This window comes from Rhinoraja longicauda, chromosome 20 (genome assembly GCF_053455715.1).
Source record: "Rhinoraja longicauda isolate Sanriku21f chromosome 20, sRhiLon1.1, whole genome shotgun sequence".
Taxonomy (NCBI): Eukaryota; Metazoa; Chordata; class Chondrichthyes; order Rajiformes; family Arhynchobatidae; genus Rhinoraja; species Rhinoraja longicauda.
Genome location: NC_135972.1, coordinates 9,641,682 through 9,667,743, shown reverse-complemented (window position 1 = coordinate 9,667,743; position 26,062 = coordinate 9,641,682). Strand labels below are relative to the sequence as shown.

At 43.1% G+C, this 26,062-nt stretch overlaps 1 protein-coding gene across 1 annotated transcript in view; it reads left to right on the top strand.

Moving 5' to 3' along the window:
- Positions 1-12,425: 12,425 nt before the first annotated feature.
- LOC144603550 (actin nucleation-promoting factor WASL-like) overlaps positions 12,426-26,062 on the top strand; it is a 59,637-nt gene continuing 46,000 nt past the window's right edge. The window contains exon 1 of the mRNA XM_078416925.1: positions 12,426-12,806. Within this exon, the coding sequence (XP_078273051.1) occupies positions 12,687-12,806 (120 nt within the window). The 5' untranslated portion in view covers positions 12,426-12,686. The remainder of the gene's footprint in view (positions 12,807-26,062) is intronic.

The window sequence follows — 26,062 nt, the reverse complement described above, 5'->3', positions numbered from 1 at the left end:
AGTGGTTAGACAGAGAAAGTAAACAAGGGAGCTGTCAGATGCAGAACACAGCAGTTATTGGAAAGAGTATGTTGGAAATACCCAACAAAGCAGGCAGTATCTGTGCTGTATAACATTAAACAAATATGACTACATCAGGCCCACCAGCTCAGACACAAATAGGAAAGGCTGATAATCTGAAATTCAACATTGAATTGAGTCTTGAAGTTAGAAATGAAGAGTAGCAACATGTTCAGTATGTATCTGATCTTGGTTGCACGTCATTTGGAGAACTCCATATTTAAAATGAAGGAAGGTGAGGATTATGATAATACAGATAAATGAGGAAGATGGAAGGTTCAAGTGTAATAGAGATTGTTGCGATTACAACCACTTTGGGACCTCACTCATTAAGGTACATTCATGGGTCTATGGGAGCAACAAGCCTGGATGTATTAGTGGAGGTACAAGACTTTGCAGATACTGGAATCAGGAGTAAAAAAATGGAGAGCTGCTGGAGGAACGTGGAAAGTCAGGCAGCATCTGTGGAGAAGATCGGATAGTCAATGTTTTGGGTGGAGGCAACTGGACTGTTGCTCACAAAGGTGGTCGAGACAGAATCGTGCTGCGGATTGAAAACAGACAGTAGGTTATGTCATGCACCAAAGATTTATCTAATGTCATGAACACAGCTAAATGTCTCAAGCACATTGAAGAAGCCTGATGAAACATAAATCAACATCAGGCCAAAGACAAGATTACAGAAGATAACCAAAACTTTGGTTGAAGAAATAAGTTTTAAGGAGGAAAGAAGGAGATATATGGTTAGATAGGAGATTCCTACTGGATATCAACGAAGATTAAGCTGCTTATGATCTGATTTTGATTGATATTGACCTGTTGGGACAAGCAAATGTTGCTGTAGGGCTTAAAGATCTGAACCAAATGAGATCACAAATAAAATAAATTCCATTTATAATGTATCTTTAATGTAAAAATGGCCTAAGAAGCTTCACAAAATGAACAAACCTAAAAAAATATGCTCTGAGCCCAGAGGAACAGACTTGCAAATATGGTCAAAAACTTGAATGAAAAAAATAGGATTCGAGAATTGTTGAAAAGAAAAAAGGAAAAGGGAAATGGGGATTTGTATGAAATTTATTACTGTTTACTTTCAGGGAAAGGTGATATTAAACTGGAATGGCTTCCAGAACAGCAAGTAAAATGCAGGAAGGCTAGACTCAGACACGGACCACGATAGAATAAAAAAGAACGTTGCACAGGAGCAAAAACAAGATATTGGCAAAGCAGCCATGGACTACTCCTTAATTTGATTTTTTGAAGAATAACCTTACTCAGCGAAAGTAAGAGCACCTATCATGGACAAGGTTGCGCAGTGCCTTTGACAGCCCATGTTCTTCCTTGGAAAATCTTGCTGCACACACATACACACATGGTGCCAGAATGAAATGGTCTTGCAAGCCTCCAAATTTCCTACAAAAAAAACAATGTGGAATGTGAGAGTAGAGTATTTACAAATGTAAGGCTCATCATGAACAGCCAGTGGTGGTTTATTAACATTATTATTCAATGGATAAAAGAAAATGAAAAAAAAGTTTTCCCAGAGAAGTATGAATATCAGCAAGAAAGAAAAATCTTATATTTCTGCTTTTAAAGCAAAGGAAATTTTTAGCTCAACTGTGAAAGGATTACAATGATGTCAACTTTAAAAAACAAATTCTAAAATGCTACATAGTAGCAATTTAGATCACATTTTTCATTCTTTCCTGTCCTTACAAGCTTTAACGTACATTAATTTTGTTGGAATTTAGACTGTCCTTACGAATCAACATCCTCTGTCATTTAATATTTATATTTACTGATCTGAAGGTTTATCTTAAAGCATGGGTGAAGCTGGGTGCAATTTGGAAGCAGATAATATAAAAAAATCCAGTAAGACAGGAAAAGTGAATGACTGAAAAGGTGAAGTTCAAAGCAGAAGCAGAAGAAGAATTGTTCTTTTCACAAAGGACTTTTCTGTACTTGTTAAAAATATTTTATTGGCAACTGCCTTGTACTTCCTATCATAATAAATTGATTATAATCATATCGAGCTATTCTTTATATTTAACATACATACTATATAATTAGCAAATTGACATTCACTGCACCTCTACAGAACTTTGTTTCCTCATGAACAAAACTCTTATAATTCACAAATCTGTTAGCATCTTGGCACAGTATGAAATATGTTACATGATCAAGGATTCCTTCTTTACAGAGGCCTCTCTGTGAAAATTGCTTTAATGATGGGAGAACCACATTTGATACCGTTAAAAAGAAAATCAGTCACTTTAAATTGTCTTGATTAATGTGAAAAACATACTGTGCTTTACCTCATCACACTCAAGGTCAATGAGGCATGCCAGAAAATTAAATTGTGATGAGAAAAGCATCAGACACATATCAGTGGCCATGATTCATGAACACTTGAGGGATAAATGTCATTCAAGTTATATCAAATTAAATACTGTTTTGAATTCCCAAATTTTAATACAAAGGACTTTCAAGAATTGGTAATGTGCACAAGATGGAAAATGGAGGACAGCACAATGAACAGCTGCGTAATTGAAGGAATTATGGCCAGCGGTGACGAGGATTCTTCTCTTTATCAAATGGAAGATGTAATAAAGGAAGAGAATTATATTTGGGTTCAAATGTTCTATATCTTGGAAATATTTAACAGATCAAGGATGCCATCAACATACAGGTCATTGTGATATGCCAGATTCGTTAGATCATGATTTTAAGCTTTGCAGGCTTCAAGTAGGTAAGTATTTCCAGATCCCATTTGGATGCATATGTCAATTTATGCAAATAGGATCAGAAAAAAACCCATACTTCAATACTTCACAGCCTTTTCAAATAAAGCAAAATTCCAGCATCCAAAACAAAAATGGATTATGGTGGACTTCAATCAAATGCTCCCCTTTCCAGTATCATTTCCAAAATGTGATGGTCCATACCAGAGCCAATCCTGGCAAGGGCCATTGTAAAACAAGGCTGCAGCACTCACCCAATGCTTTTTCTATCTTTTTCACTGCAACATTGAGGACCACACCCAACAAACTGCCCAAGGGAGTTATCATATCATATATCATATCATAGTTCTGCTAGTCTTCAGACCTAACAGGAAAATGATGGATCTAAAGATACTGCTCTCCAGAACAATTTTACCTGTGTGGCGGCCCCTGGGGATTAGGCCACTCCCTAGGTCGAACCCCTCAGCACTGGATGGACAGGTCTGGGATGGCCCAATGCTACGGGGTTTCCCGGAGGGGTTTTGGTAGCATTCCTTTGTCTGTCTTGTGGTGTCGATGCTTGAGTGAATATTAAACAACCTCAGGTCAGGCAGCATCTCAGGAGAGAAGGAATGGGTGACGTTTCGGGTCGAGACGCAAGGATCTCGACCCGAAACGTCACCCATTCCTTTGATTTGTACCAGCATCTGCAGTTATTTTCTTATATTATTAAACAACCTTCTCGGTACTTGCCTGCCGTCTAGCCTTATTTCAGGTCTGGACATCCACACCGCTACACTGGTGACACGACATTCCATTCGTTGAAACGACGGATCAAAACGCAGACCAGGGCCGGCTCAGAGCGGTCGACTGAAGCTGCCGACGTTTTGGACTGCCAAACCGGACGTCTGGTTTCAGCAGGCGGAGGCCTAGTTTAACCTCCGGGACGTGACGGTAGATGCAACTTGCTTCTACTACGTGATTGGCGCCTTCAATCAGGTGACAGCTAGCCACATCAAGCCTAACCTTCGCGCTCCTCCGTCGGACAACAAATATCCCGGTTTGAAAGCACTCCTGCTCCGTCAGTTCGGCCTCAGCGAGTTCGAGCGGGCGGCGAAAATCTTCCGGATGGACAGCCTCAGGGATCGGCGGCCGTCGACCCTGTTGAGCGACATGCTCTCACTCCTGGCCCACAGCCTGCACCAGGCGCCACCAGCAAACCTCGCTAGTGCTTCCACCACCAGCGGTGGGGCACTGCTGCTCGTCAGTGCCGCCCGCTCTGCTTGTTCCCGGGAAATGCCTGGGCCGGCCGCCAGTAGTCGCTGCGGCGGCCGGCCACATTCATCGCTTCTTCGCCTGGGATCGGCGCCCCGGGGGTCGCTTCCTTGTCAATACCGGGGCGGAGTTGAGCGTCCTGCCCCCTTTACCGGCGGACATTTGTTCCAGTAAGTGGGGGCCCGTACTCACCTTGGCGAACGGAAGCCCCATTCGCTCATCTTCGGGGCCTGTCTTTGCTCATGACCATTCACCGTCGCCGATGTCTCCCAACCATTGTTGGGCGCAGATTTCCTCCGGACTCACTCCCTCCTGGTGGACGTCAAGCAGCAGCGCCTGGTGCACTCCGCCACGATAGAACCGATTGTCCTGCATCTGAAGATAACGAGAGCCATACGAGAACTGAACACTACCTTCTGCACTAGGCAACACTGTTAAAACTTTTGTACTTAATATAATTGTATTTATTTGTTTTTGCATTTATTGCATATATGTTTTTACGCACCGTCAGGATTGGCTATTTTTTAATTTCGTTGTACTCGTTGCAATGACAATAAATGAATATTATATTATTATTATTATAAGATGCCCCGACCGCCCTCACGCTGGACGCTTCGGAGGCGGCGGTCGGGGCGATGCTAGAGCAGCTGACGGATGGGTGTTGGCGGCCCCTGGCCTTTTTCAGTCGTCATTTCAGCAATGCCCAGAGGAATTACAGCGCTTTCGACCAGGAACTCCTCGCCCTGTACCCGGCGGTGCATCACTTCCACTACTTTTTGGAGGGCCGCCCTTTCACCACTTACACAGACCACAAGGCCCTCACCTTCGCCTTTGCAAAGGTTTCCGACACGTGGTCTGCACGGCAGCAGAGGCCGTTGACGTTTGTGTCCGAGTTTACCACCTTCATCCGTTACGTCAAGGGCAAGGAGAACTGGGTCGCTGATGCGTTGTCCCGCCCCACCGTCAATGTCGTTCTCGAGATGTCCCCCGGCATCGACTATTCTGCCCTGGTGGCGGCTCAGCTAGCAGACGATGAACTGTCCGCCTACCGGACTGCCATTTTCGGCCTACGTCTGGAGGACGTCCCTTTCATTCCCGGAGGGGCGACGCTGCTGTGCGATGCCCTGTCTGCGCCCCATCGATCCTGCAGCTTGGTGCCGGAGAGTTTTCGACGTTATTCATGGGCTGGCTCACCCTTCCATCCGGGCGACGACGGCCCTTGTGGCTGCCCGCTTCATGTGGCAGTTTGCGCAAGCATGTTGGTCACTGGGCCCGCACCTGCATTCTGTGTCAGACTGCCAAAGTCCCTTCAAGGTGCTGCAGCATGGGCCAACGACTTTTGTACTGGACATGGGGGGCCGGCGATAGACGGTGTCAGTTGCACGTTTAAAGCCAGCTCACATGGACATCGACCAGCCTGTGCTGGTTACCCAGCCTCAGCCTCGGGGCTGCTCTCCGTCTCGGCACCCTCCGCCTGAGCCTATGCTGGTCCCTGCACCGCTGGGTGTACGCACTTGGGCTGGTCGTCACGTGCGTCCCCCGGTCCGGTTTGTGCCTCCAGTTCTGGGGGGGGGGGGTCCTGTGGTGGCCCCTGGGGATTAGGTCACTTCCTGGGTCGGACCCCTCGGCATTGAATGGACAGGTCTGGGACGGCCCAAAGCTACGGGGTTTCCCGGAAGGGTTTTGGTAGCATTCCTTTGTCTGTCTCGTGGTGTGTGGATGCTTGAATGATTATTAAACGACCTTCTCGGTACTTGCCTGCCGTCTAGCCTTATTTCAGGTCCGGACATCCACACCGCTACACCTGAACTTTAGTTGAGCTACAGTATTAAAGTCATTTGTGTCTACCTTCATGGACGCCATGCTACCAGATATTGCCAATGCTTTCATGGATACAAACAAGTGGATGACCATTATATTTAACAGCCACAAGAGAAAGGCCCTCTACCAAACCCTCCCATTCCAGTATACTACCTACTAACAATAAAGGCTCACAGTACAACCCTGGAAAATACAGACCACTTCCCATATCTCAGGAGCCACCTCGTGATGAGGACAGACATTGATGATGAAATTTACCGACAACCTTTAATGCCAACACAGATATTGGTTAATTAAGAAAATTGCTATTTGCAGGTCCAAACCTGACACAAAACTAATGGTTCACCAGATAGAAGGGGTCCCTATTATCCTACTGCAGTAACTCAGTGAGTCAGGCAGCATATCTGGATAGGCGACCTTTCTGATCAGGTCTTTCAAGATTTTAACACCTGCAGTTCCTTGTTTCTCCCCATCATCCTCTATGTTTTTGAGACAGAAGACCAACGGAAGGCACCTCAATGCACTGGAAAAATATCATTAATATATACAATTTCATCTGTCATAATCAAACTATTAATTTATCTCTTGCCATGATGTACACGAGGAAAACTGTTGCATGTAAATACCTTGCAAGACAAAATTAGGCTATAGTTTATTGGGTAGCATTTAGTTAAGATTAAAATCCATGAAAGAGACCACCACATCAAAATCAAAGTGCTGCTTTACTTTTCAAAGGTTGAATTTCATTCCAGCCACCTCTTTAGAAAGCATGGAAGTGCCTCACAGACAGTATAGCACGAGGTACTGGAATAGAAGCGGGGTACCAGAGCAGCTTGTGTAGCTTTGTGGAGAGCAGAGATTAAGAGAGAAGGTGGTGCCATTTTTCAGAAAGGGAAAAAGGAGAAACATTTATCAGTGCCAGAAGCATCAATAATCAGAGGATATCGACTACAGTAACGCTGACAGGTAAAAAAAAACAAGAAATTAGAACATGGTTGTACATCTGGTTGGTATGTTCTTGAATTTATTACTGCGAACATAGAACAGTGCAGCACAAGAACAGGCCCTTTAGCCCACAATGTCTGTGCCAAACATGATGCCAAAACCAATTCTTATCTGCCTGGTATCTTTTCACCTTGTGTCATTTTATGAAACCAGTTAGTTTCATGTTTCTGTTCTTTCCCCACTGCAGTGCATTTTCTCTTTCAGTATTTCTCCAATCCAGTTATCAATATTATCATTGATCTCCACCACCCTTTTAAGCAGTGCATTGCAAATCATAACGCACAAAATAAAATAATTTTTCCTTGATTTCCCTGATTCTTTTGCAAATCTGCATCCTCTTGTGACTGACTGTTTCTCCTTATTTATTGATTTTCAACACCGCTATTAATTACCTGGTTATGTTTGGTTGCTCCATGAAGAACATTTTGTTCTACTCTCTCTCCATTTACCTCAATCCTGTCACAATTCTATCGAATCTCTTTTGCATTTCCGATTCTTGGACATTCATTAATCCAGCGAGTCCCAACCAATGATTTGTCATGGTTTATGAATTTTCCCTACTATGAATAACTCTGCCTGTATTTTTAAAGATAGGGGATCCTATATGCTGACATTAAACAGCATTGTTAAATTGTCCTGCCATTTTTAAAGATTTGTGCATATGAATTCCCAGGTCCCTGTGTTTTTGCCTTTTCTTCAAAAACTCAAAGCCTAAATGTATTTTGCTTTTACCGTTTTCACTGCATTTTATCCCAATTCTTTTGTTTTTTTGCAGTAGAGTTGAGCCCACACACTAATCAGCTTACTCGTGGCTTCACCTACATCCTCAAAGAGGCTTCTGTAGCTTTTCTGTGTAGTTTAGTGTGCAGTAATTTTTAATGACCTTGACCATTTCAGGTTTAATGGTAGGCCAGCATTCTGTTGAACAACTGAAAAAATTAATACATTAGATTCACTGATTTTGATTACTCTAATCAACAGAAGCACCATTGTTCAATGCATCTTTTCTACGGAGTTACTAATCTTCTTGCTTTAATTCTACATGGCTTAAATCCCATTTTTGACAGGATTTCACACATTTGTGCATACTACACAGTTCTTTATAGATCTCTAACCCAGGGTCATCAATAAAACTTAATTGACCACCAGCTTTGGCCTGGAATCAACAAATAAAAATTCTACTGACTTTTTAAAAAACAAATAATCTTTTAAATGTTCATTTTTTACATTAAATGTCACATACTAAATTAAATAAAGCATCACATGCTAAATGTTCTCCATGATTGCCTAATTTTGAGTAATGCCAAAGTTTGATACGTAGTAAATCTGGTAAATCATCACAAATAACGTAAGACTTAAATAAAAGCTAGCAAAAAGGCAAATACTGTATCAGTAAAATTACTTACACTTTGAATGAACTTTGAAGTGAATTATGAAGACATTTTCCTATCATTTTATTACTTTTTTATTGAATAAAACAGAAAATGCTGGAAATAGCTTGGTTGGACAGGTAGCATCAGTGAGGAGAAGTGGAATTATTATTTCATGTCATTCACCTTTATAAATGGAAGCAGAAAACAAAATAATGATGGATGGAAGGTGGGAGAAAGTGACGAAAAAAATGTAAGTGCAAGTCAAAGTGATGTTAATGGAACAAGAAAAACAAAAAAGGATCCGGAGGTGTAAATAGAACCTTTATTTGAAATTATGAAAGGAAAACAGTGAATGCTGGAAATCTGAAAACTGTTGAATGCCATGTTGAGCCTAAAATGTACTAAAATACCTAGTCAGATCACATCAGGCAAGAGGTAAGAAGTGTGCAAACACACACATTTAGATTCAACACTTTCTTCCTAGCTGTTATCAGGCAACTGAACCATCCTACCACAACTAGAGAGCAGTCCTGAGCTACTATCTACCTTATTGGAGACCCTCGAACTATCTTTGATGAGATTTTACTGGACTTTATCTTGCACTAAAAGTTATTCACGTTATTGCCTTTATAGACAATAGACAACAGGTGCAGGAGTAGGCCATTCAGCCCTTCGAGCCAGCACCGCCATTCAATGCGATCATGGCTGATCACTCTCAATCCGTACCCCGTTCCTGCCTTCTCCCCATACCCCCTCACTCCGCTATCCTTAAGAGCTCTATCCAGCTCTCTCTTGAAAGCATCCAACGAACTGGCCTCCACTGCCTTCTGAGGCAGAGAATTCCACACCTTCACCACTCTCTGACTGAAAAAGTTCTTCCTCATCTCCGTTCTAAATGGCCTACCCCTTATTCTTAAACTGTGGCCCCTTGTTCTGGACTCCCCCAACATTGGGAACATGTTTCCTGCCTCTAATGTGTCCAATCCCCTAATTATCTTATATGTTTCAATAAGATCCCCCCTCATCCTTCTAAATTCCAGTGTATACAAGCCCAATCGCTCCAGCCTTTCAACATACGACAGTCCCGCCATTCCGGGAATTAACCTAGTGAACCTACGCTGCACGCCCTCCATAGCAAGAATATCCTTCCTCAAATTTGGAGACCAAAACTGCACACAGTACTCCAGGTGCGGTCTCACCAGGGCCCGGTATAACTGTAGAAGGACCTCTTTGCTCCTATACTCAACTCCTCTTGTTATGAAGGCCAACATTCCATTGGCTTTCTTCACTGCCTGCTGTACCTGCATGCTTCCTTTCATTGACTGATGCACTAGGGCACCCAGATCTCGTTGAACTCCCCCTCCTCCTAACTTGACACCATTCAGATAATAATCTGCCTTTCTATTCTTACTTCAAAAGTGAATAACCTCACACTATCTACATTAAACTGCACCTGCCATGTATCCGCCCACTCACACAACCTGTCCAAGTCACCCTGCAGCCTTATTGCATCTTCCTCACAATTCACACTACCCCCCAGCTTAGTATCATCTGCAAATTTGCTAATGGTACTTTTAATCCCTTCGTCTAAGTCATTAATGTATATCGTAAATAGCTGGGGTCCCAGCACCGAACCTTGCGGTACCCCACTGGTCACTGCCTGCCATTCCGAAAGGGCCCCATTTATCCCCACTCTTTGCTTTCTGTCTGTCAACCAATTTTCTATCCATGTCAGCACCCTACCCCCAATACCATGTGCCCTAATTTTGCCCACTAATCTCCTATGTGGGACCTTGTCGAAGGCTTTCTGAAAGTCGAGGTACACCACATCCACTGACTCTCCCCTGTCAATTTTCCTAGTTACATCTTCAAAAAATTCCAGTAGATTTGTCAAGCATGATTTCCCCTTCGTAAATCCATGCTGACTCGGAATGATCCCGTTACTGCTATCCAAATGCTCAGCAATTTCGTCTTTTATAATTGACTCCAGCATCTTCCCCACCACTGATGTCAGCCTTTATCATGTATTTGTACACTATGGATGGCTTGATTGTAATCATGTATTGTTTTCCTGTCGACTGGTTAGCACGCGACTTTACTGTACCTTGGTACATGTGACTATAAGCTAAACTCAAACTCATAAGGCATTGTTCTTTGAACTACATGACACTGCAAGTGACGGTGCAGAGGTCAGACTTTATAAATTGACAGGCAATCAGATGCCCAGGGTCACACATATGGATTATGCAATGCTCCCATATTAGTTACATCAAGTCAATAACGTCTCAATTTGTTGATAAGCCATTGAACTCAAATTTTCACAGAAGCTGTTTGATGTACAATATTTTCATCAGTCATTACTGTGTTATCTTCATTGCAAATTTCCAATGACCGAAGAATGGGTTGATATCTACATAAACTAAAGCCCCAAACTTTGGAGGTGAACGACCATTAATCAAAAGGGCTTGCACTTTATCCCAATTCTTTTATTTTGCAGTTTTCTTTTTGCTCAGATATTTAATGGACATGATAAAATGCAAGATGCTGTAAAATGTTAAACGTCCTCTGATCTCTTGACATCCTCTCATGTTTCAAAACTCTTCTCCCACCCCTTTGCTTTCCACCCCAGGTTCACCAGTTCTGGCTCAGATCTGCCAAAATTCGCCTTCCTAAACTCTTTGCTTTTTAAAATCCCCTACATAAATTCTTCTCTTGTTTCTTCACTTATCTCCTCTTTTCGTCCAAATTTTCTGTCTTTTCTCAGTTCTTTTTCATTCCCTTATTTCCCATCTCAATTAGTTCTTAAGGTCCCTTTCTCAACCCATTTTTCTCTTCTCACCTCATCAGTATCTTCCTTCTGTTCCCACGGTAATCTCTTTCCTACATTTCTCCTTTCCATAACCTCTCCCTCGCCCTTCATTTCTCCTACCACACTACCCCCTCATCTCCCCAAACTACCTTTCATAATTCCCCTATTCCCCTCTGCACTCACAACTCATCCAGCTTCCTTTTGCCCTTCCCTCCCTTCGCCGCAAGATAACTCCTAATCCTATTCCTCACCAATCTCCTCCCATCTGCTTAGATTTCTCCAACTCCACTCAGCTCCAACTCCCCTACTACATCAGCTCCCTCTCTCCAGCTGCTTCCTGCCAGCTAGCTCGTCATACCAGGGGATCGCTGCCTCCAACCTACTCCTAAATACCCAGCAACTACCTTTACCCAATTCCCAACCTCTCCTGTCCCACTTCCCCAATGCCGCATGCCCTTTCCCGTCCCACTCCCCCTATTTCCCTGGACCCCCCAATTCTACTCTCCCCCGTCTCTATTCTACTCCCCCCATTTCCCATCTCACACCCCCACTTCCCAACCTACTCCCCCCCTTTCCCATCTCACACCCCCACTTCCCAACCTACTCCCCCCATTCCCCCAACTCACTCCCCCATTCCCCACCGTCCCCACTGTCCTACTATCCCATCCCCATGTCCTATTCCCTTTATTCCATGCCCCCCCCCCCATATTCCCTGGCCTCTGCTTCTCCCCCACTCCCCACTACCCCTCTTTTCCCCCAACAAACCAATTTAACCTTGGAGACCATTGCCAGGAATACTTCAGTCAGGGTAAAAGCAGGTAACCCTTGCCTGGCTTTGACTTGCCCCCTTTAATGCTTCTCCAGTCCACTTCTTTACTCACACAGGTCCCTTACCTAAAAAAACATCAACATCTCATTAACAAACACGAAGGTGGACGTGTTATTTTCCCCAAAGTCAAGAGCGTTGGCGGAAGCTAGTGAGTGTAACCGGGGAAACGAAGTTTGAATCGGTGAAAGTGCGTTCGTTCGTTCGTTCGCTCTCGCCGAGGCGGGCTCGAGGCGGCGCCCCCCGTAACCGTCCACCGAAGATGGACACAAAATGCTGGAGTAGTTCAGTCAGCGTCACCGGAGAGAAGAAATGGGTGAGGATTTGGGAAGCGGAGCTGGGCTGGAGAAGGTGGTGGTGGTGGTGGTGGCGACGACGACGACGATGAGATGCCAGTCACCGTCACTGCGGGCGGGCGTCGTCACCTCAACCGCCACTGAGGTGGGCTCGAGGCAGCGTGCGTGCGTGCGCGCGCGCCCGGCCGTCGTAACCGCCACCGAGAACGCGCGCACGCGAACGCCGTGACCCGCCACCGAGGGGAGGGAGGGAGTGAGTGAAGGAGGGCGCGCGCGCGCGCGCATACACACGCCGGAGAGGAGCGAGCGAGCGAGCGACCGCCACCACCGGTGGTTAGAGAGAGGGAGAGAAGGAAGCACGGGCGCCGTCGCCACCACGGCCGCGATGGAGTCGAACGGCAGCTGGAGCCGTCGCTGAAGGAGCGGCCGAGTCCTCTCTTCTCTCCCTTGTGTCGGAGCAGGGACGTCGTGCCGCCGCCCCCCTTTCCCTTCACTAAGCCGATGATTTCCAACCAGCAGAGCGGCGGCGGGAGCCGGGGGCGAGTCGCCAACGTCGGCTCCATTCTCCTCACCCATCAGGAGAACGAGTGCCTCTTCAACTGCCTGGGCAGGAAGTGCCTGGTGAGTGAGTGAGTGAGTGTGCGACCGATGACAAGGAGGAGGAGGTAGCCCGGCCTTGCCTTGCCTTGGACCCGGCCTGGGCCGTACTCGGTGCCCGGGGGAAGGAAGCCCAAGCCTTGCAACCTAGGCCCGAGCAAAGCCCGCCGAAGTGTAACATTGCAAAAAAGATAGACATAAAAACCAGGAGTAACTCAGCAGGTCGGACAACATTTCAGGAGAGAAGGAACAGGTGACGTTTCGGGTCGAGACTGCAAGATAGTCTGAAGAAGGGTCTCGACCCAAAACGTCACCTACTCCCTCTCCAGAGATGTTGCCTGTCCCGCTGAGTTACTCCAACATTTTGTGTCTACCTGTAGGATGCAAACCCAGACTTCGGTGGTGGGTGGCTGACTGCCTGAGTGGTTTCTAGTTTAGTTTCTAGTGGTGAAGGTGTGGAATTCTCTGCCTCAGAAGGCAGTGGAGGCCAGTTCGTTGGATGTTTTCAAGAGAGAGCTGGATAGAGCTCTTAAGGATAGCGGAGTGAGGGGGTATGGGGAGAAGGCAGGAACGGGGTACTGATTGAGAGTGATCAGCCATGATCGCATTGAATGGCGGTGCTGGCTCGAAGGGCTGAATGGCCTACTCCTGCACCTATTGTCTATTGTTTCGAGATACAGCACGGAAACAGGCCCTTCTGCACACCGAGTCCGCACCGACCAGCGATCCCCATACACTAACACTATCCTACACACACACACTATGGTCGATTTACACCGAAGCTAGACATAAAATGTTGGAGTAACTCAGCGGGTCAGGCAGCATCTGTGTGGAGAGAAGGAATGGGTGACATGGGTGGAGATCCTTCTTTCACTCCAGCGATGCTGCCTGTGCCGCTGAGTTACTCCAGCATTTTCTGCCTATCTTCAGTGTACAACCAGCATCTACAGTTCCTTCCTACACACTGGGGGCAATTTACAATTTTACCAAAGCCTGTTACCTGCAAACCTGTTCGGTTTTGGAGTGTGGGGGGGGGAAACCGGAGCACTCGGAGAAAACCTACGCAGGTCACGGAGAGAAGGTACAAACAACACCCATGGTCAGGATTGAACCCGAGTCACTGGCGCTTTAAGGCAACAACTCTACCACTACCCATGAGATCCCTGGCCCTGCACTTGTGCCAGTGGCACCAGCTGCACCAGCTGCAGGCCAGTGACTCAGGAGACTGCTGATGTTGGAATTTTTGAGCGGAAAACGGACTGAGATTCTGGAGGACCTCAGCGGGTCAGGCAGCATATGTGAGGATTCCCGACCCGTTCAAAACTCGCCAGACTATTCCTCTCCAAAGATGCTCCCTGAGCCGCTGATTTCCTCCCAACAGTCTGATTTATTTTGCTCTTATCTCCTCCCTCTCTCTCTTCCCCCCCCCCAAAGTCTCCTGGGCAAATTTAAGCAGAAGACTCCCAACAATGTTATTTTTTTACGCAACGCGTAGCTTCACAAAGTAACACCTTTCCAGCCGAGCTTCTCAATCTCATAAAATAAACACAAAATGCAGGAGTGATTGCGGGTCATGCAGCATCTCTGGAGAAGCCAATGTTTCGGGTCGAGACCCTGTTTCAGACTCGTGTTCGCTAAGGAATGAGCTTTGTTTTGCTCTTTTTTTTTTAAAGCATGTGGTTGATTTGTACCATGAGTGTCAAATTTCTACCGACGGGGTTAAACTTTTCTGAAATTCGCATGCTATAATGTTGGTTTATAGTAATTGGTTATAGTTTTGTGTATATGTTTACCGAATATCAAAATTATAAAATATGCCCTTGGAGTTAAATACGAACTGATCACAGCGTTTTGCCGGATTTTACTTAAGTACTGTGTTTATTGGGGTATTAGCTTTAATTTGCCTTTGACACAATACTCCCTTGGATGCATTCACAGGAAGGACCATCCTATTCATTGCTTTTCATGAAACACTGCGAAGCAGGAAGGAAAATTTCTCCTCAGTGTTGCTTTTCATATATAATGAGGTGTTAACATGAATTGGAGTGAATTGTTCAACTGTAGATTGCTTGAAGTGCAGGATGTCATTGTGTCACATAGGTTTTTAAATGTGCATGGTTTGCTTCAGAAATGTAAGCAAATTTTAAAAGCATTGAGAAATGCATTTGAAACCTGGCAACAATTGGTTTTCTTGTATATAGACAATAGGTGCAGGATGAGGCCATTTGGCCCTTTGAGCCAGAACCGTCATTCAATGTGATCATGGCTGATCATTCTCAATCAGTACCCCGTTCCTGCCTTCTCCCCATACCCCCTGACTCCGCTATCCTTAAGAGCTCTACCCAGCTCTCTCTTGAATGCATTCAGAGAATTGGCCTCCACTGCCTTCTGAGGCAGAGAATTCCACAGATTCACAACTCTCTGACTGAAAAAGTTTTTCCTCATCTCAGTTCTAAATGGCCTACCCATTATTCTTAAACTGTGGCCCCTTGTTCTGGACTCCCCCAACATTGGGAACATGTTTCCTGCCTCTAACGTGTCCAACCCCTTAATAATCTTATACGTTTCGATAAGATCTCCTCTCATCCTTCTAAATTCCAGTGTATACAAGCCTAGTCGCTCCAGTCTTTCAACATATGAAAGTCCCGCCATTCAGGGAATTAACCTAGTAAACCTACGCTGCACGCCCTCAATAGCAAGAATATCCTTCCTCAAATTTGGAGACCAAAACGGCACACAGTATTCCAGGTGCGGTCTCACTAGGGCCCTGTACAACTGCAGAAGGACCTCTTTGCTCCTATACTCAACTCCTCTTGTTATGAAGGCCAACATTCCATTGGCTTTCTTCACTGCCTGCTGTACCTGCATGCTTCCTTTCAGTGACTGATGCACTAGGACACCCAGATCTCGTTGTACGTCCCCTGTTCCTAACTTGACACCATTCAGATAATACTCTGCCTTCCTATTCTTACCACCAAAGTGGATAACCTCACACTTATCCACATTAAGCTGCATCTGCCATGCATCCGCCCACTCACACAACCTGTCCAAGTCACCCTGCAACCTCATAGCATCTTTCTCACAGATCATACTACCACCCAGCTTTGTATCATCTGCAAATTTGCTAATGGTACTTTTAATCCCTTCATCCATATTACCCTTTGTACAAAATACACCAAACTTACACAGTAATATTGTCTTAGAGAAACTATGTAAATGTCAACATTTACCTATGTCCATGAAATGAAGTTGTTATAAATCATGTCTTTCTTGCCTTGGCCTATTTCTCTGACGATAACGGATACTTACAACACATGCACCTCTCACCACTTCACAACCCTCAGTTCACAATCTAGGCCAGCTCTTGGAGTATTCCCATCACATCACTTATTTCACTGTAATGTTTTATCTCTCTCATGCCCAACAGTTCCTCCCTGATTCTCCCAGCACTTGCCTACATAAGGGACCACTCACATTAACCAATTAACCTTCAAACCAGCATCTATTTGCGATGTGGAAAGAAGCCCGTGTGAGAAAATGAAAACACCAATGACGCACTCGAGATCAAACCCAGATTATTGGAGCTGTGGAAGCACTGCACCACTGAACCAATCTTTTAATCTGTCTATCTGACATAGGCAGAGGGGATTATCATGCGTAACGCGGCATTCATTAAAGATCCATGGTTGTTTGAAAAAGGTCGAGTTAGATAGCCCCGCAAAAGCAATAGTAGTGCGAAATTCTGATCTGCATACATGTGAAAATGATGTACTAACTGGAGTAGAACTTGATGGACATTATGGTTCCACAAAATAGTCCTCCAGTGGAATTCCAAAGGAAGATGTTCTAGAAGCAACTTTGATGGTTGCAGCAGTGTGTCTGCAGTGTAAAGGATGCTGAATTTTTTGAAGACTTTAACGTTGAACTGTAGCGTTCAGGTGGTGGTGAAAGTGTCAACATATTGACGATCTCCAGTTGCATTCTTAAACAACTTTGTATCACGATGTTCCACAGCATGATGCTGCATCATCAGCACATTCGTTGAGATGGAAAAAATATCTTTATTTTTTCTCATTCTGTATCTCTAAATTCTGATTAGTGATTTGTGTTGTTAGTAAGGGCGAATTTCCATTATCTGAATGGTCATAACGCAAGGGTCGCCTGTATTGCTGATGGATAAGAGTTTAAAATAACAGGTGCACACCTTCTTGTTTTACCTATCCTTTGCCAACAAAATGTTGACATCAGTATTAAATTTGAAGTAGTGATCACCTCCACAAAAGCAGATTAATAATATCCGGGGGGTAGGACAAAATGCTGGAGTAACTCAGCGGGACAGACAGCATCTCTGGAGAGAAGGAATGGGTGCCGTTTTGGGTTGAGACCCTTCAGACTGATAATAATAACTGGAACTGGAATTCCTGTGGATTGGAGGATAGCAAATGTTATCCCACTTTTTAAGAAAGGAGGGAGAGAGAAAACGGGTAATTATAGACCAGTTAGTCTGACATCAGTGGTGGGGAAGATGCTGGAGTCAATTATAAAAGACGAAATTGCTGAGCATTTGGATAGCAGTAACAGGATCATTCCGAGTCAGCATGGATTTACGAAGGGGAAATCATGCTTGACAAATCTACTGGAATTTTTTGAGGATGTAACTAGGAAAATTGACAGGGGAGAGTCAGTGGATGTGGTGTACCTCGACTTTCAGAAAGCCTTCGACAAGGTCCCACATAGGAGATTAGTGGGCAAAATTAGAGCACATGGTATTGGGGGTAGGGTACTGACATGGATAGAAAATTGGTTGACAGACAGAAAGCAAAGAGTGGGGGTAAATGGGTCCCTTTCGGAATGGCAGGCAGTGACCAGTGAGGTACCGCAAGGTTCGGTGCTGGGACCCCAGCTATTTACGATATACATTAATGACAGATGAAGGGATTAAAAGTACCATTAGCAAATTTGCAGATGATACTAAGCTGGGGGGTAGTGTGAATTGTGAGGAAGATGCAATAAGGCTGCAGGGTGACTTGGACAGGTTGTGTGAGTGGGCGGATACATGGCAGATGCAGTTTAATGTAGATAAGTGTGAGGTTATTCACTTTGGAAGTAAGAATAGAAAGGCAGATTATTATCTGAATGGTGTCAAGTTAGGAAGAGGGGATGTTCAACGAGATCTGGGTGTCCTAGTGCATCAGTCACTGAAAGGAAGCATGCAGGTACAGCAGGCAGTGAAGAAAGCCAATGGAATGTTGGCCTTCATAACAAGAGGAGTTGAGTATAGGAGGAAAGAGGTCCTTCTACAGTTGTACCGGGCCCTGGTGAGACTGCACCTGGAGTACTGTGTGCAGTTTTGGTCTCCAAATTTGAGGAAGGATATTCTTGCTATTGAGGGCGTGCAGCGTAGGTTCACTAGGTTAATTCCCGGAATGGCGGGACTGTCGTATGTTGAAAGGCTGGAGCAATTAGGCTGGTATACACTGGAATTTAGAAGGATGAGGGGGGATCTTATTGAAACATATAAGATAATTAGGGGATTGGACACATTAGAGGCAGGAAACATGTTCCCAATGTTGGGGGAGTCCAGAACAAGGGGCCACAGTTTAAGAATAAGGGGTAGGCCATTTAGAACGGAGATGAGGAAGAACTTTTTCAGTCAGAGAGTGGTGAAGGTGTGGAATTCTCTGCCTCAGAAGGCAGTGGAGGCCAGTTCGTTGGATGCTTTCAAGAGAGAGCTGGATAGAGCTCTTTTTTAAAAATTTTAATATTTTTATTTTTGAAAAGCATATGTACAAATAGAAATAAAAGACAAATTTGTTACAAAGTTCTTACATAGCTTCAATTTTTAACTTTTTTAAGAGAGAAAATAAAAAATAAAGAAGAAAGAAGAAAAAAAACTATAAACTATTGGAAAGAGAGAATAAGAAAATTTAAAAAAGGTATAACTATAAAAATTAAAGGGGGTAGATCCGGGAGACAATAACCACAGTTGTACATCCAACCCTAAACTCAAGTTTCAACTTTTAATTTTAAATTTTTATTTTAGTCCTGTGCCAAACCCATTTACTTTTCTAAAAATTCAATAACTGGAGACCATATTTAAAAAAATAACTCAGGTTTGTCAATTAAGGCAAATCTTATTTTTTTTCAAATGCAGGGTCTCTGTCATTTCCGTAGTCCACATTTTAATTGTGGGGGTTATTGGTTTTTTCCAAAATTTTAAGTATTCATTTTTTCGCAGTTATTAAACTGTAATCAAGAAAATATACCTGACTTGTTGTAAAGTTTGTAGTATGTTCTGATAATCCTAATATAATTAATTTTGGATCCATATCCAATTGGTTGTTGATAACTTTAGAAACTATTTTTAAAATCTCCAACCAGAAATTTTGCATTTTTGTGCAAGTTACAAAAATATGAGTTAAATTAGCTTCTTGAAATTGACATTTATCACAAGTAGGAGAGATACTAGGAAAAATCCTATTTAATTTCGTCTTCGAATAATGTAATCTATGTATTATTTTAAATTGTATTAAGGAATGTCTAGTATTTAATGAACATTGGTGTATATGTTGTCAACTTTCATCCCATATATCTTGCATTATAAGTTGATTCAATTCGTCCTCCCATGCTCGTCTATAAGATTCTGATGACGGAATGACAGTATCTAGGAGAGTATTATAAATAAAGGATATTAATTTATTTGAATTATAATGTCGATTCAGGCATACATCAAGAGTTTCTGGACCTCTAAACTTATATTCTTGCATGTGTACTTTTACATAATCTCTAAGTTGTAAATATCTAAAATAATTATTAACATGTAGTCCGTACTTCTGCTGTAAATCCTGAAAAGAAAGAAAAGTTCCCTTATGATAAAGATCTCCCACCCTTTTAATTCCATAACTTTTCCATTGAGCAAATCCTCTATCTAAGACAGATGGTTTAAAAGAAGGGTTATTCGCAATAGGGAGGAAAGCAGATAATTTACTCAGTTTTAAAGTAAGATTTAATTGTTTCCAGGTACGGATAACACTGTGTATAATGGGATTACCTCCATATGTTTTTTTATTTAAATTTATTGGAGCTAAGAGGATCGCACCAATATCAAATGGTAAACAATCCTCTTTCTCCATCTTTAACCAATCCGGTTGTTGATCAGTGTCATCCAACCAGCAGGTTATATTTTTAATATTAACCGCCCAATAATAAAATAAGAAGTTAGGTAAGGCAATTCCTCCATTAGTTTTAGACTTACATAGATGTCTTTTATTTATTCTATGAGTCTTGTAGTCCCAAATAAAATTAGTAATAATTGAATCAATTTTTAAAAAAAACTTTTTTGGAAGATAGATCGGAATTGCTTGAAATAAGTATGGTAGCTGTGGGAGAAAGATCATCTTTATAGCATTACTACGACCAACTAATGATATAGGAAGTGTTTTCCAAAATTGGATATTTCTGTGTAATTTAGTGAGTAAAGGAGGAAAATTTAATTTAAATAAAGAAGTATATTTCCTAATCACGTAAATTCCAAGATATTTAAACTTTTCATAGGCAATTTTAAAAGGAAATTGTTGAAGTATGGCCGGATTGTGCTCAAATATTGGCATAATTTCACTTTTGTACCAGTTAATTCTATAACCTGAAAATGAACCAAATTGAGTTATGAGATTTAATAAATTCGGAATGCTAATTTCTGGCTTTGTAATGTATATTAATACATCATCTGCATATAAAGAAATTTTATTGGTTGTATGTTTAGTGTTATAGCCATGAATATCTGAATTTGATCTAATACTCTCAGCAAGTGGTTCTATAATAAGGGCAAATAGAAGCGGGGATAGTGGGCATCCTTGTCTACAACCCCTAAATAAATGAAATTTGGATGACAGCATTTGATTAGTTAATATTCTAGCTGTTGGGGATGTATATAAAAGTTTCACTCATGAACAAAAAGTTTCACCTAATTGAAAATTTTCCATCACTGAGAAAAGATAGGGCCATTCTACTTGATCAAATGCTTTTTCAGCATCTAGCGAGATGATTGCTAAATCTTCGTTTAATAGTCTATTTGAATATATAATATTGAACAAGCGTCTCAAATTGAAAAATGAATATCGTTTAGCTATAAAGCCTGATTGATCGGGATGTATCAATTTATCTATAACTAGACTTAATCTATGAGCTAAGATTTTCGCTAATATCTTCTGATCAGTATTTAAAAGAGCTATCGCTCTATACGAACCAGGGTCTTCAGAATCCTTATCTTTTTTAGGAATAAGTATTATTGTTGATTCAGTCAGAGTTTGTGGTAATCTCTGTTGTTTAAAGGCGTGACTATATACAGTTTGCAAACGTGGAGAGATCAAATCACTAATTTTTTTATAAAATTCATTATTTAAGCCGCCAGGGCCAGGAGTCTTCCCATTTTTCATGGATTTAATGGTCTCTTCAACGTCTTTCATAGTTATTTCTGCGCCCAGTGAATTTCTGTCACTCACATTCAAACTAGGAAGGTTACATTCCTGCAAAAAGTTTTGCATCTGCGCAGAGCTATCTGTTATTTTTGATGAATATAATGACTGATAAAATTGCAAAAATCTCTGATTAATATCCTTGGGTAGTTTAAGCAAATCTCCGTTTTCTGATCTAATTTTATGAATTGTAGAATCATCTTCTAATTTACGGAGTTGACGTGCTAGCAATTTCTGTGGTTTATCTCCAAATTCAAAATGTTTTTGTTTAGTATATTGAAAAAGCCTTAAAATATGAGCTGAGAGTATATAATTTAACTTATATTTGAGAGCTGTGATTTTATTATGTATTTCAATAGAGGGAGCGATGGCATTTGTTATGCTTGCTGCTGCAAGTAAGAATTTCATTGTCCCGTTTTGGTACATATGACAATTAAATACCCTGGACTCTCTGACAGTCTTCTCTGCATCTTGCTCATTTTGTTTTCTTGTCAGTCTGTTCCCCTTTTTCTCTCACACACTCTCTCTCTTTCTTTCCTTCTGTTTCTCTGTCTCTCCCAGTCTATTCTCTCACTTAATCTACTCCTCCCTCACTCTCACTCATGGCCTCTTTCCTCCTCTGCCTCTCTTTCTTTCTTTCTGCAACCCCTTTCTTTCTCATTCCCTCTCTTCTTTACGCAGCAACTGCATAATATAACGTTGCAGCTCAAGAAAAGTTGTCTGCTCACCTTCAATGCACGTTAGTCCCAATGTTGGTAAAGCTGGCAATATTAAGCATCACAGTAGTATACGAAAATAACTGCAGATGCTGGTACAAATCGAAGGTTTTTATTCACAAAATGCTAGAGTAACTCAGCAGGTCGGGCAGCATCTCGGGAGAGAAGGCATGGGTGACGTTTCGGGTCGAGACGCCTGAAGAAGAGCTCTTAAGGATAGCGGAGTGAGGGGGTATGGGGAGAAGGCAGGAACAGGGTACTGATTGAGAGTGATCAGCCATGATCGCATTGAATGGCGGTGCTGGCTCGAAGGGCTGAATGGCCTACTCCTGCGTCTATTGTCTATAACTCTGCAACGGTGGTGTCTTTTGAAGGTCATGAAGAGATTTCCGATCTATCTATGTTTGAAATGGACATTGCTCATCTACAGAAATTGTTCTGTTCCACTGTTGGGCCAAGCCTAGATTGTTGCTCAGGAATTATTTCCCTAAACCTTTGTAACTTTTCCTTTACCCAAGCACTAACTGAACTTTCCTTTCCACAAGTGCTGTCTGAGATGTGAAATTACACAGTTTTTCATTACTGATACTTCACCAATTGAATGGGCACGATATGGAAGGATGCAGACCTATTGCAGCCATGTGGGATTAGTTTAGATGGCAAAAAGGTCAGGATGTGTTTGATGGGCCCACGGTCCTGTTTTTGTACTATATATCTCTGACTCTTTAACTCCTGCCATTCGCCTCAATGCCTAACAATTTCTACAGAGGACGCCATCTCTCTGGCTCTTCACACTGTCCTGACTCACCTAGAGAGACAGGGCACGTACGTGAGGATGCTATTCATAGACTATAGCTCCGCCTTCAACACGGTCATCCCCACCAAGCTCATCACCAAACTACACCAGCTAGGCCTTAGCTCGTCATTATGTGACTGGATCCTGGACTTCCTGCTGGAACGACCGCAGGCAGTGAGAATGGGCCCGCACCTGTCCTCCACTATCACCCTGAGTACCGGCACACCACAGGGCTGTGTTCTGAGCCCCATGCTCTACTCCCTCTTCACACACGACTGTGTTCCTGCATTCGACACCAACACCATTGTCAAGTTTGCAGATGACACAACGGTGATCGGGCTGATCACCAACGGGGATGAAACAAACTATAGAGCGGAAGTGCAGAACCTGGCGGACTGGTGCTCGGATAACAACCTGTCCCTAAATACCACCAAGACCAAGGAGCTGATCATCAACTTCCGTAGGTCACATAACGGGGAATATGCCCCGATCTCTATCAACGGGGTCAGTGTGGAGAGAGTGTCCAGCTTCAAGTTTCTGGGCACTCACATTTCGGAGGACCTAACATGGTCCAATAACACTGCTGCGCTGGTCAAGAAGGCACAACAAAGACTGTTCTACTTAAGAACACTGAAAAAGTCTGGTCTACCCCAACAGCTGCTGACGACCTTCTACCGCTGCACCATAGAGAGCATCCTAACGCATGGAATCCCTGTGTGGTACCTCAGCTGCACGGAGGCAGAAAGGAAAGCTCTACAGCGGGTAGTCCATAGAGCTCAGAGGGCCATCGGAACACAGCTACCAGACTTGGAGGGCATCTACAACACACGATGCCTCAGAAAAGCCACCAGCATCCACAAAGACTCTTCACACCCCTGCAACAGTCTGTTCGAACTCCTTCCATCGGGCAGACGATACAAGGCCTTCTATGCCCGCACCTCCAGACTCAGGAACAGCTTCATCCCCAGGGCCATAGCTGCTATGAACCGGTCCTGCTGAGCCGGATGGCCACAACGCATAGATCAACTTGCACTTTACCCTGTCCAAAACTGTTACAACTGTTCGTTTCGTTGGGTTGCTGCTGTCTAAATTACCTAAATTATTGCATCGTATGGGAGGCGCATTCCCAATCTCGTTGTACCCCTGGGTACAATGACAATAAAGATATATTGTATTGTATTGTATTGTAATTCTTTAAAAATCCACCTTGACCAAATCCACGTGCTGTCAATTTATTTGGGGAAGTTCTTATTCTTCTGTCACTCACAGCTTCTCAGCTTCCAGCACACCTTTTGCTGTCTCTTCACTTTTGATTCTTGCTATTGAGGGCGTGCAGCGTAGGTTTACTAGGTTAATTCCCGGAATGGCGGGACTGTCATATGTTGAAAGACTAGAGCGACTAGGTTTGTATACACTGGAATTTAGAAGGATGAGAGGGGATCTTATCGAAACGTATAAGATTATTAAGGGGTTGGACATGTTAGAGGCAGGAAACATGTTCCCAATGTTGGGGGAGTCCAGAACCAGGGGCCATAGTTTAAGAATAAGGGGTAGGCCATTTAGAACAGAGATGAGGAAAAACTTTTTTAGTCAGAGAGTTGTGAATCTGTGGAATTCTCTGCCTCAGAGGGCAGTGGAGGCCAATTCTCTGAATACATTCAAGAGAGAGCTAGATAGAGCTCTTAAGGATAGCGGAGTCAGGGGGTATGGGGAGAAAGCAGGAACGGGGTACTGATTGAGAATGATCAGCCATGATCACATTGAATGGTGGTGCTGGCTCGAAGGGCCGAATGGTCTACTCCTGCACCTATTGTCTATTGAAGGCATTTTAAACCTGTTTGTGTTTGTTTGAAGCCAGCTGTCCCGTGTCAGTCCTTTCACGCTGTTCTTGGATTCTTTTCACTCACCCTTTTGATTATTCACCGAGCACTGGTCATTGCATGTTCCCATCCACTGTGATTAAAGTTTTGTATGTTAGTGCTACAATTAATGGCAACTACCTTAACAGTAATGCAATGAGGGTATTTGGAGTCCATAGCTCGCTGAAAGTAGATAGAATGGTAAAGTTTGCTTTCAGTTAAATCGTGTGCTTGCCTTCATTGATCGGGGCATTGAGTGTAAGAGTCAGGAAGTCATGTTGCAACTTTATAAAACTCTGGTTAGGCTGCATTTGGAGTATTGTGTGTAGTTCTAGTTGCCCTGTTACAGAGGCTTTGGAGAGGGTGCCGAAGAAGTTTATTAGGATGCTCCTGGATTAGAGGATTTTAGCTTGAAGATGAGAGAGGTAGTTTAAAGGAGATATGTGGGACAGGTTTTTTTAAACATGCCATTATCTGTTTTTATTGGTGGACGAAGCAGTTACACTAGTGGCATTGAAGGGACTCTCAGAATAGCTGGTGGATATGCAGGGATTGGTGGGATATAGATTGCATGCAGGCAGAGTAGATTATTCAGCGGGTCGGAATAACTCAGTGGGTCAGACAGCATCTCTGGAGAAAAGGAATAGGTGATGTTTCGGGTCGAGGCCCTTCTTCAGACTGACAGTTTGAAGAAGGGTCTCACCCCAAAACATCACCTATTCCTTTTCTCCGGAGATGCTGTCTGACCTGCTGAGTTACTCCAGCTTTTTGTTTCTACCTTTAGTTTAAACCAGCATCTGCCTACACCTTTGAATCATGTCTGGCACAGATATTGTGGGACAAAGGGGCTGTTACAAGAAATTTCAGTCTTAAATGTTATCCTTGTTAGTCTGATGGATTACACAATTAACATTACAATAAGGAATTTCACAATTTAAAAGACACATTCACCAATCATTAGAATTTCTGCCTTGCTCCATTTATTACATTTGAAATAGCAAATTTGTTGTGAAATCAAAACAAATAAAGCAGCGATTGGTCTATAATTGGAGGAGGAGTAACTGGATTGTGCAGAATTGTGACAAAAGGGAGTGACAAGTGTAAGAAATTATTTGCAAATGAGCATGCAGGGAAACCATCTCAGCAGAAAGGTTGGGGGCTGGTGTGCAGACCTTAGTTGGCAAAACTGGGACACAGTAAGTGTTTTCTTCATCCAAGGCCTAGAGGAGGAAGGCATTTAATGCTTACTAAATTTAAGCATGTGTGCTTACTGGGCATACTGTCTTTACCTAGCCTCCAATTTCTATCTACTTTTATTTGGGGTGGTGATGGGCCTTTCTCTAACCATAACTTCAATTTTGAAACGACTTGAGATTTGATAATTTAGTTTAAATTTTCTAGAGCTGATTTGTTTTTCAACAGGTATTTGTATTGT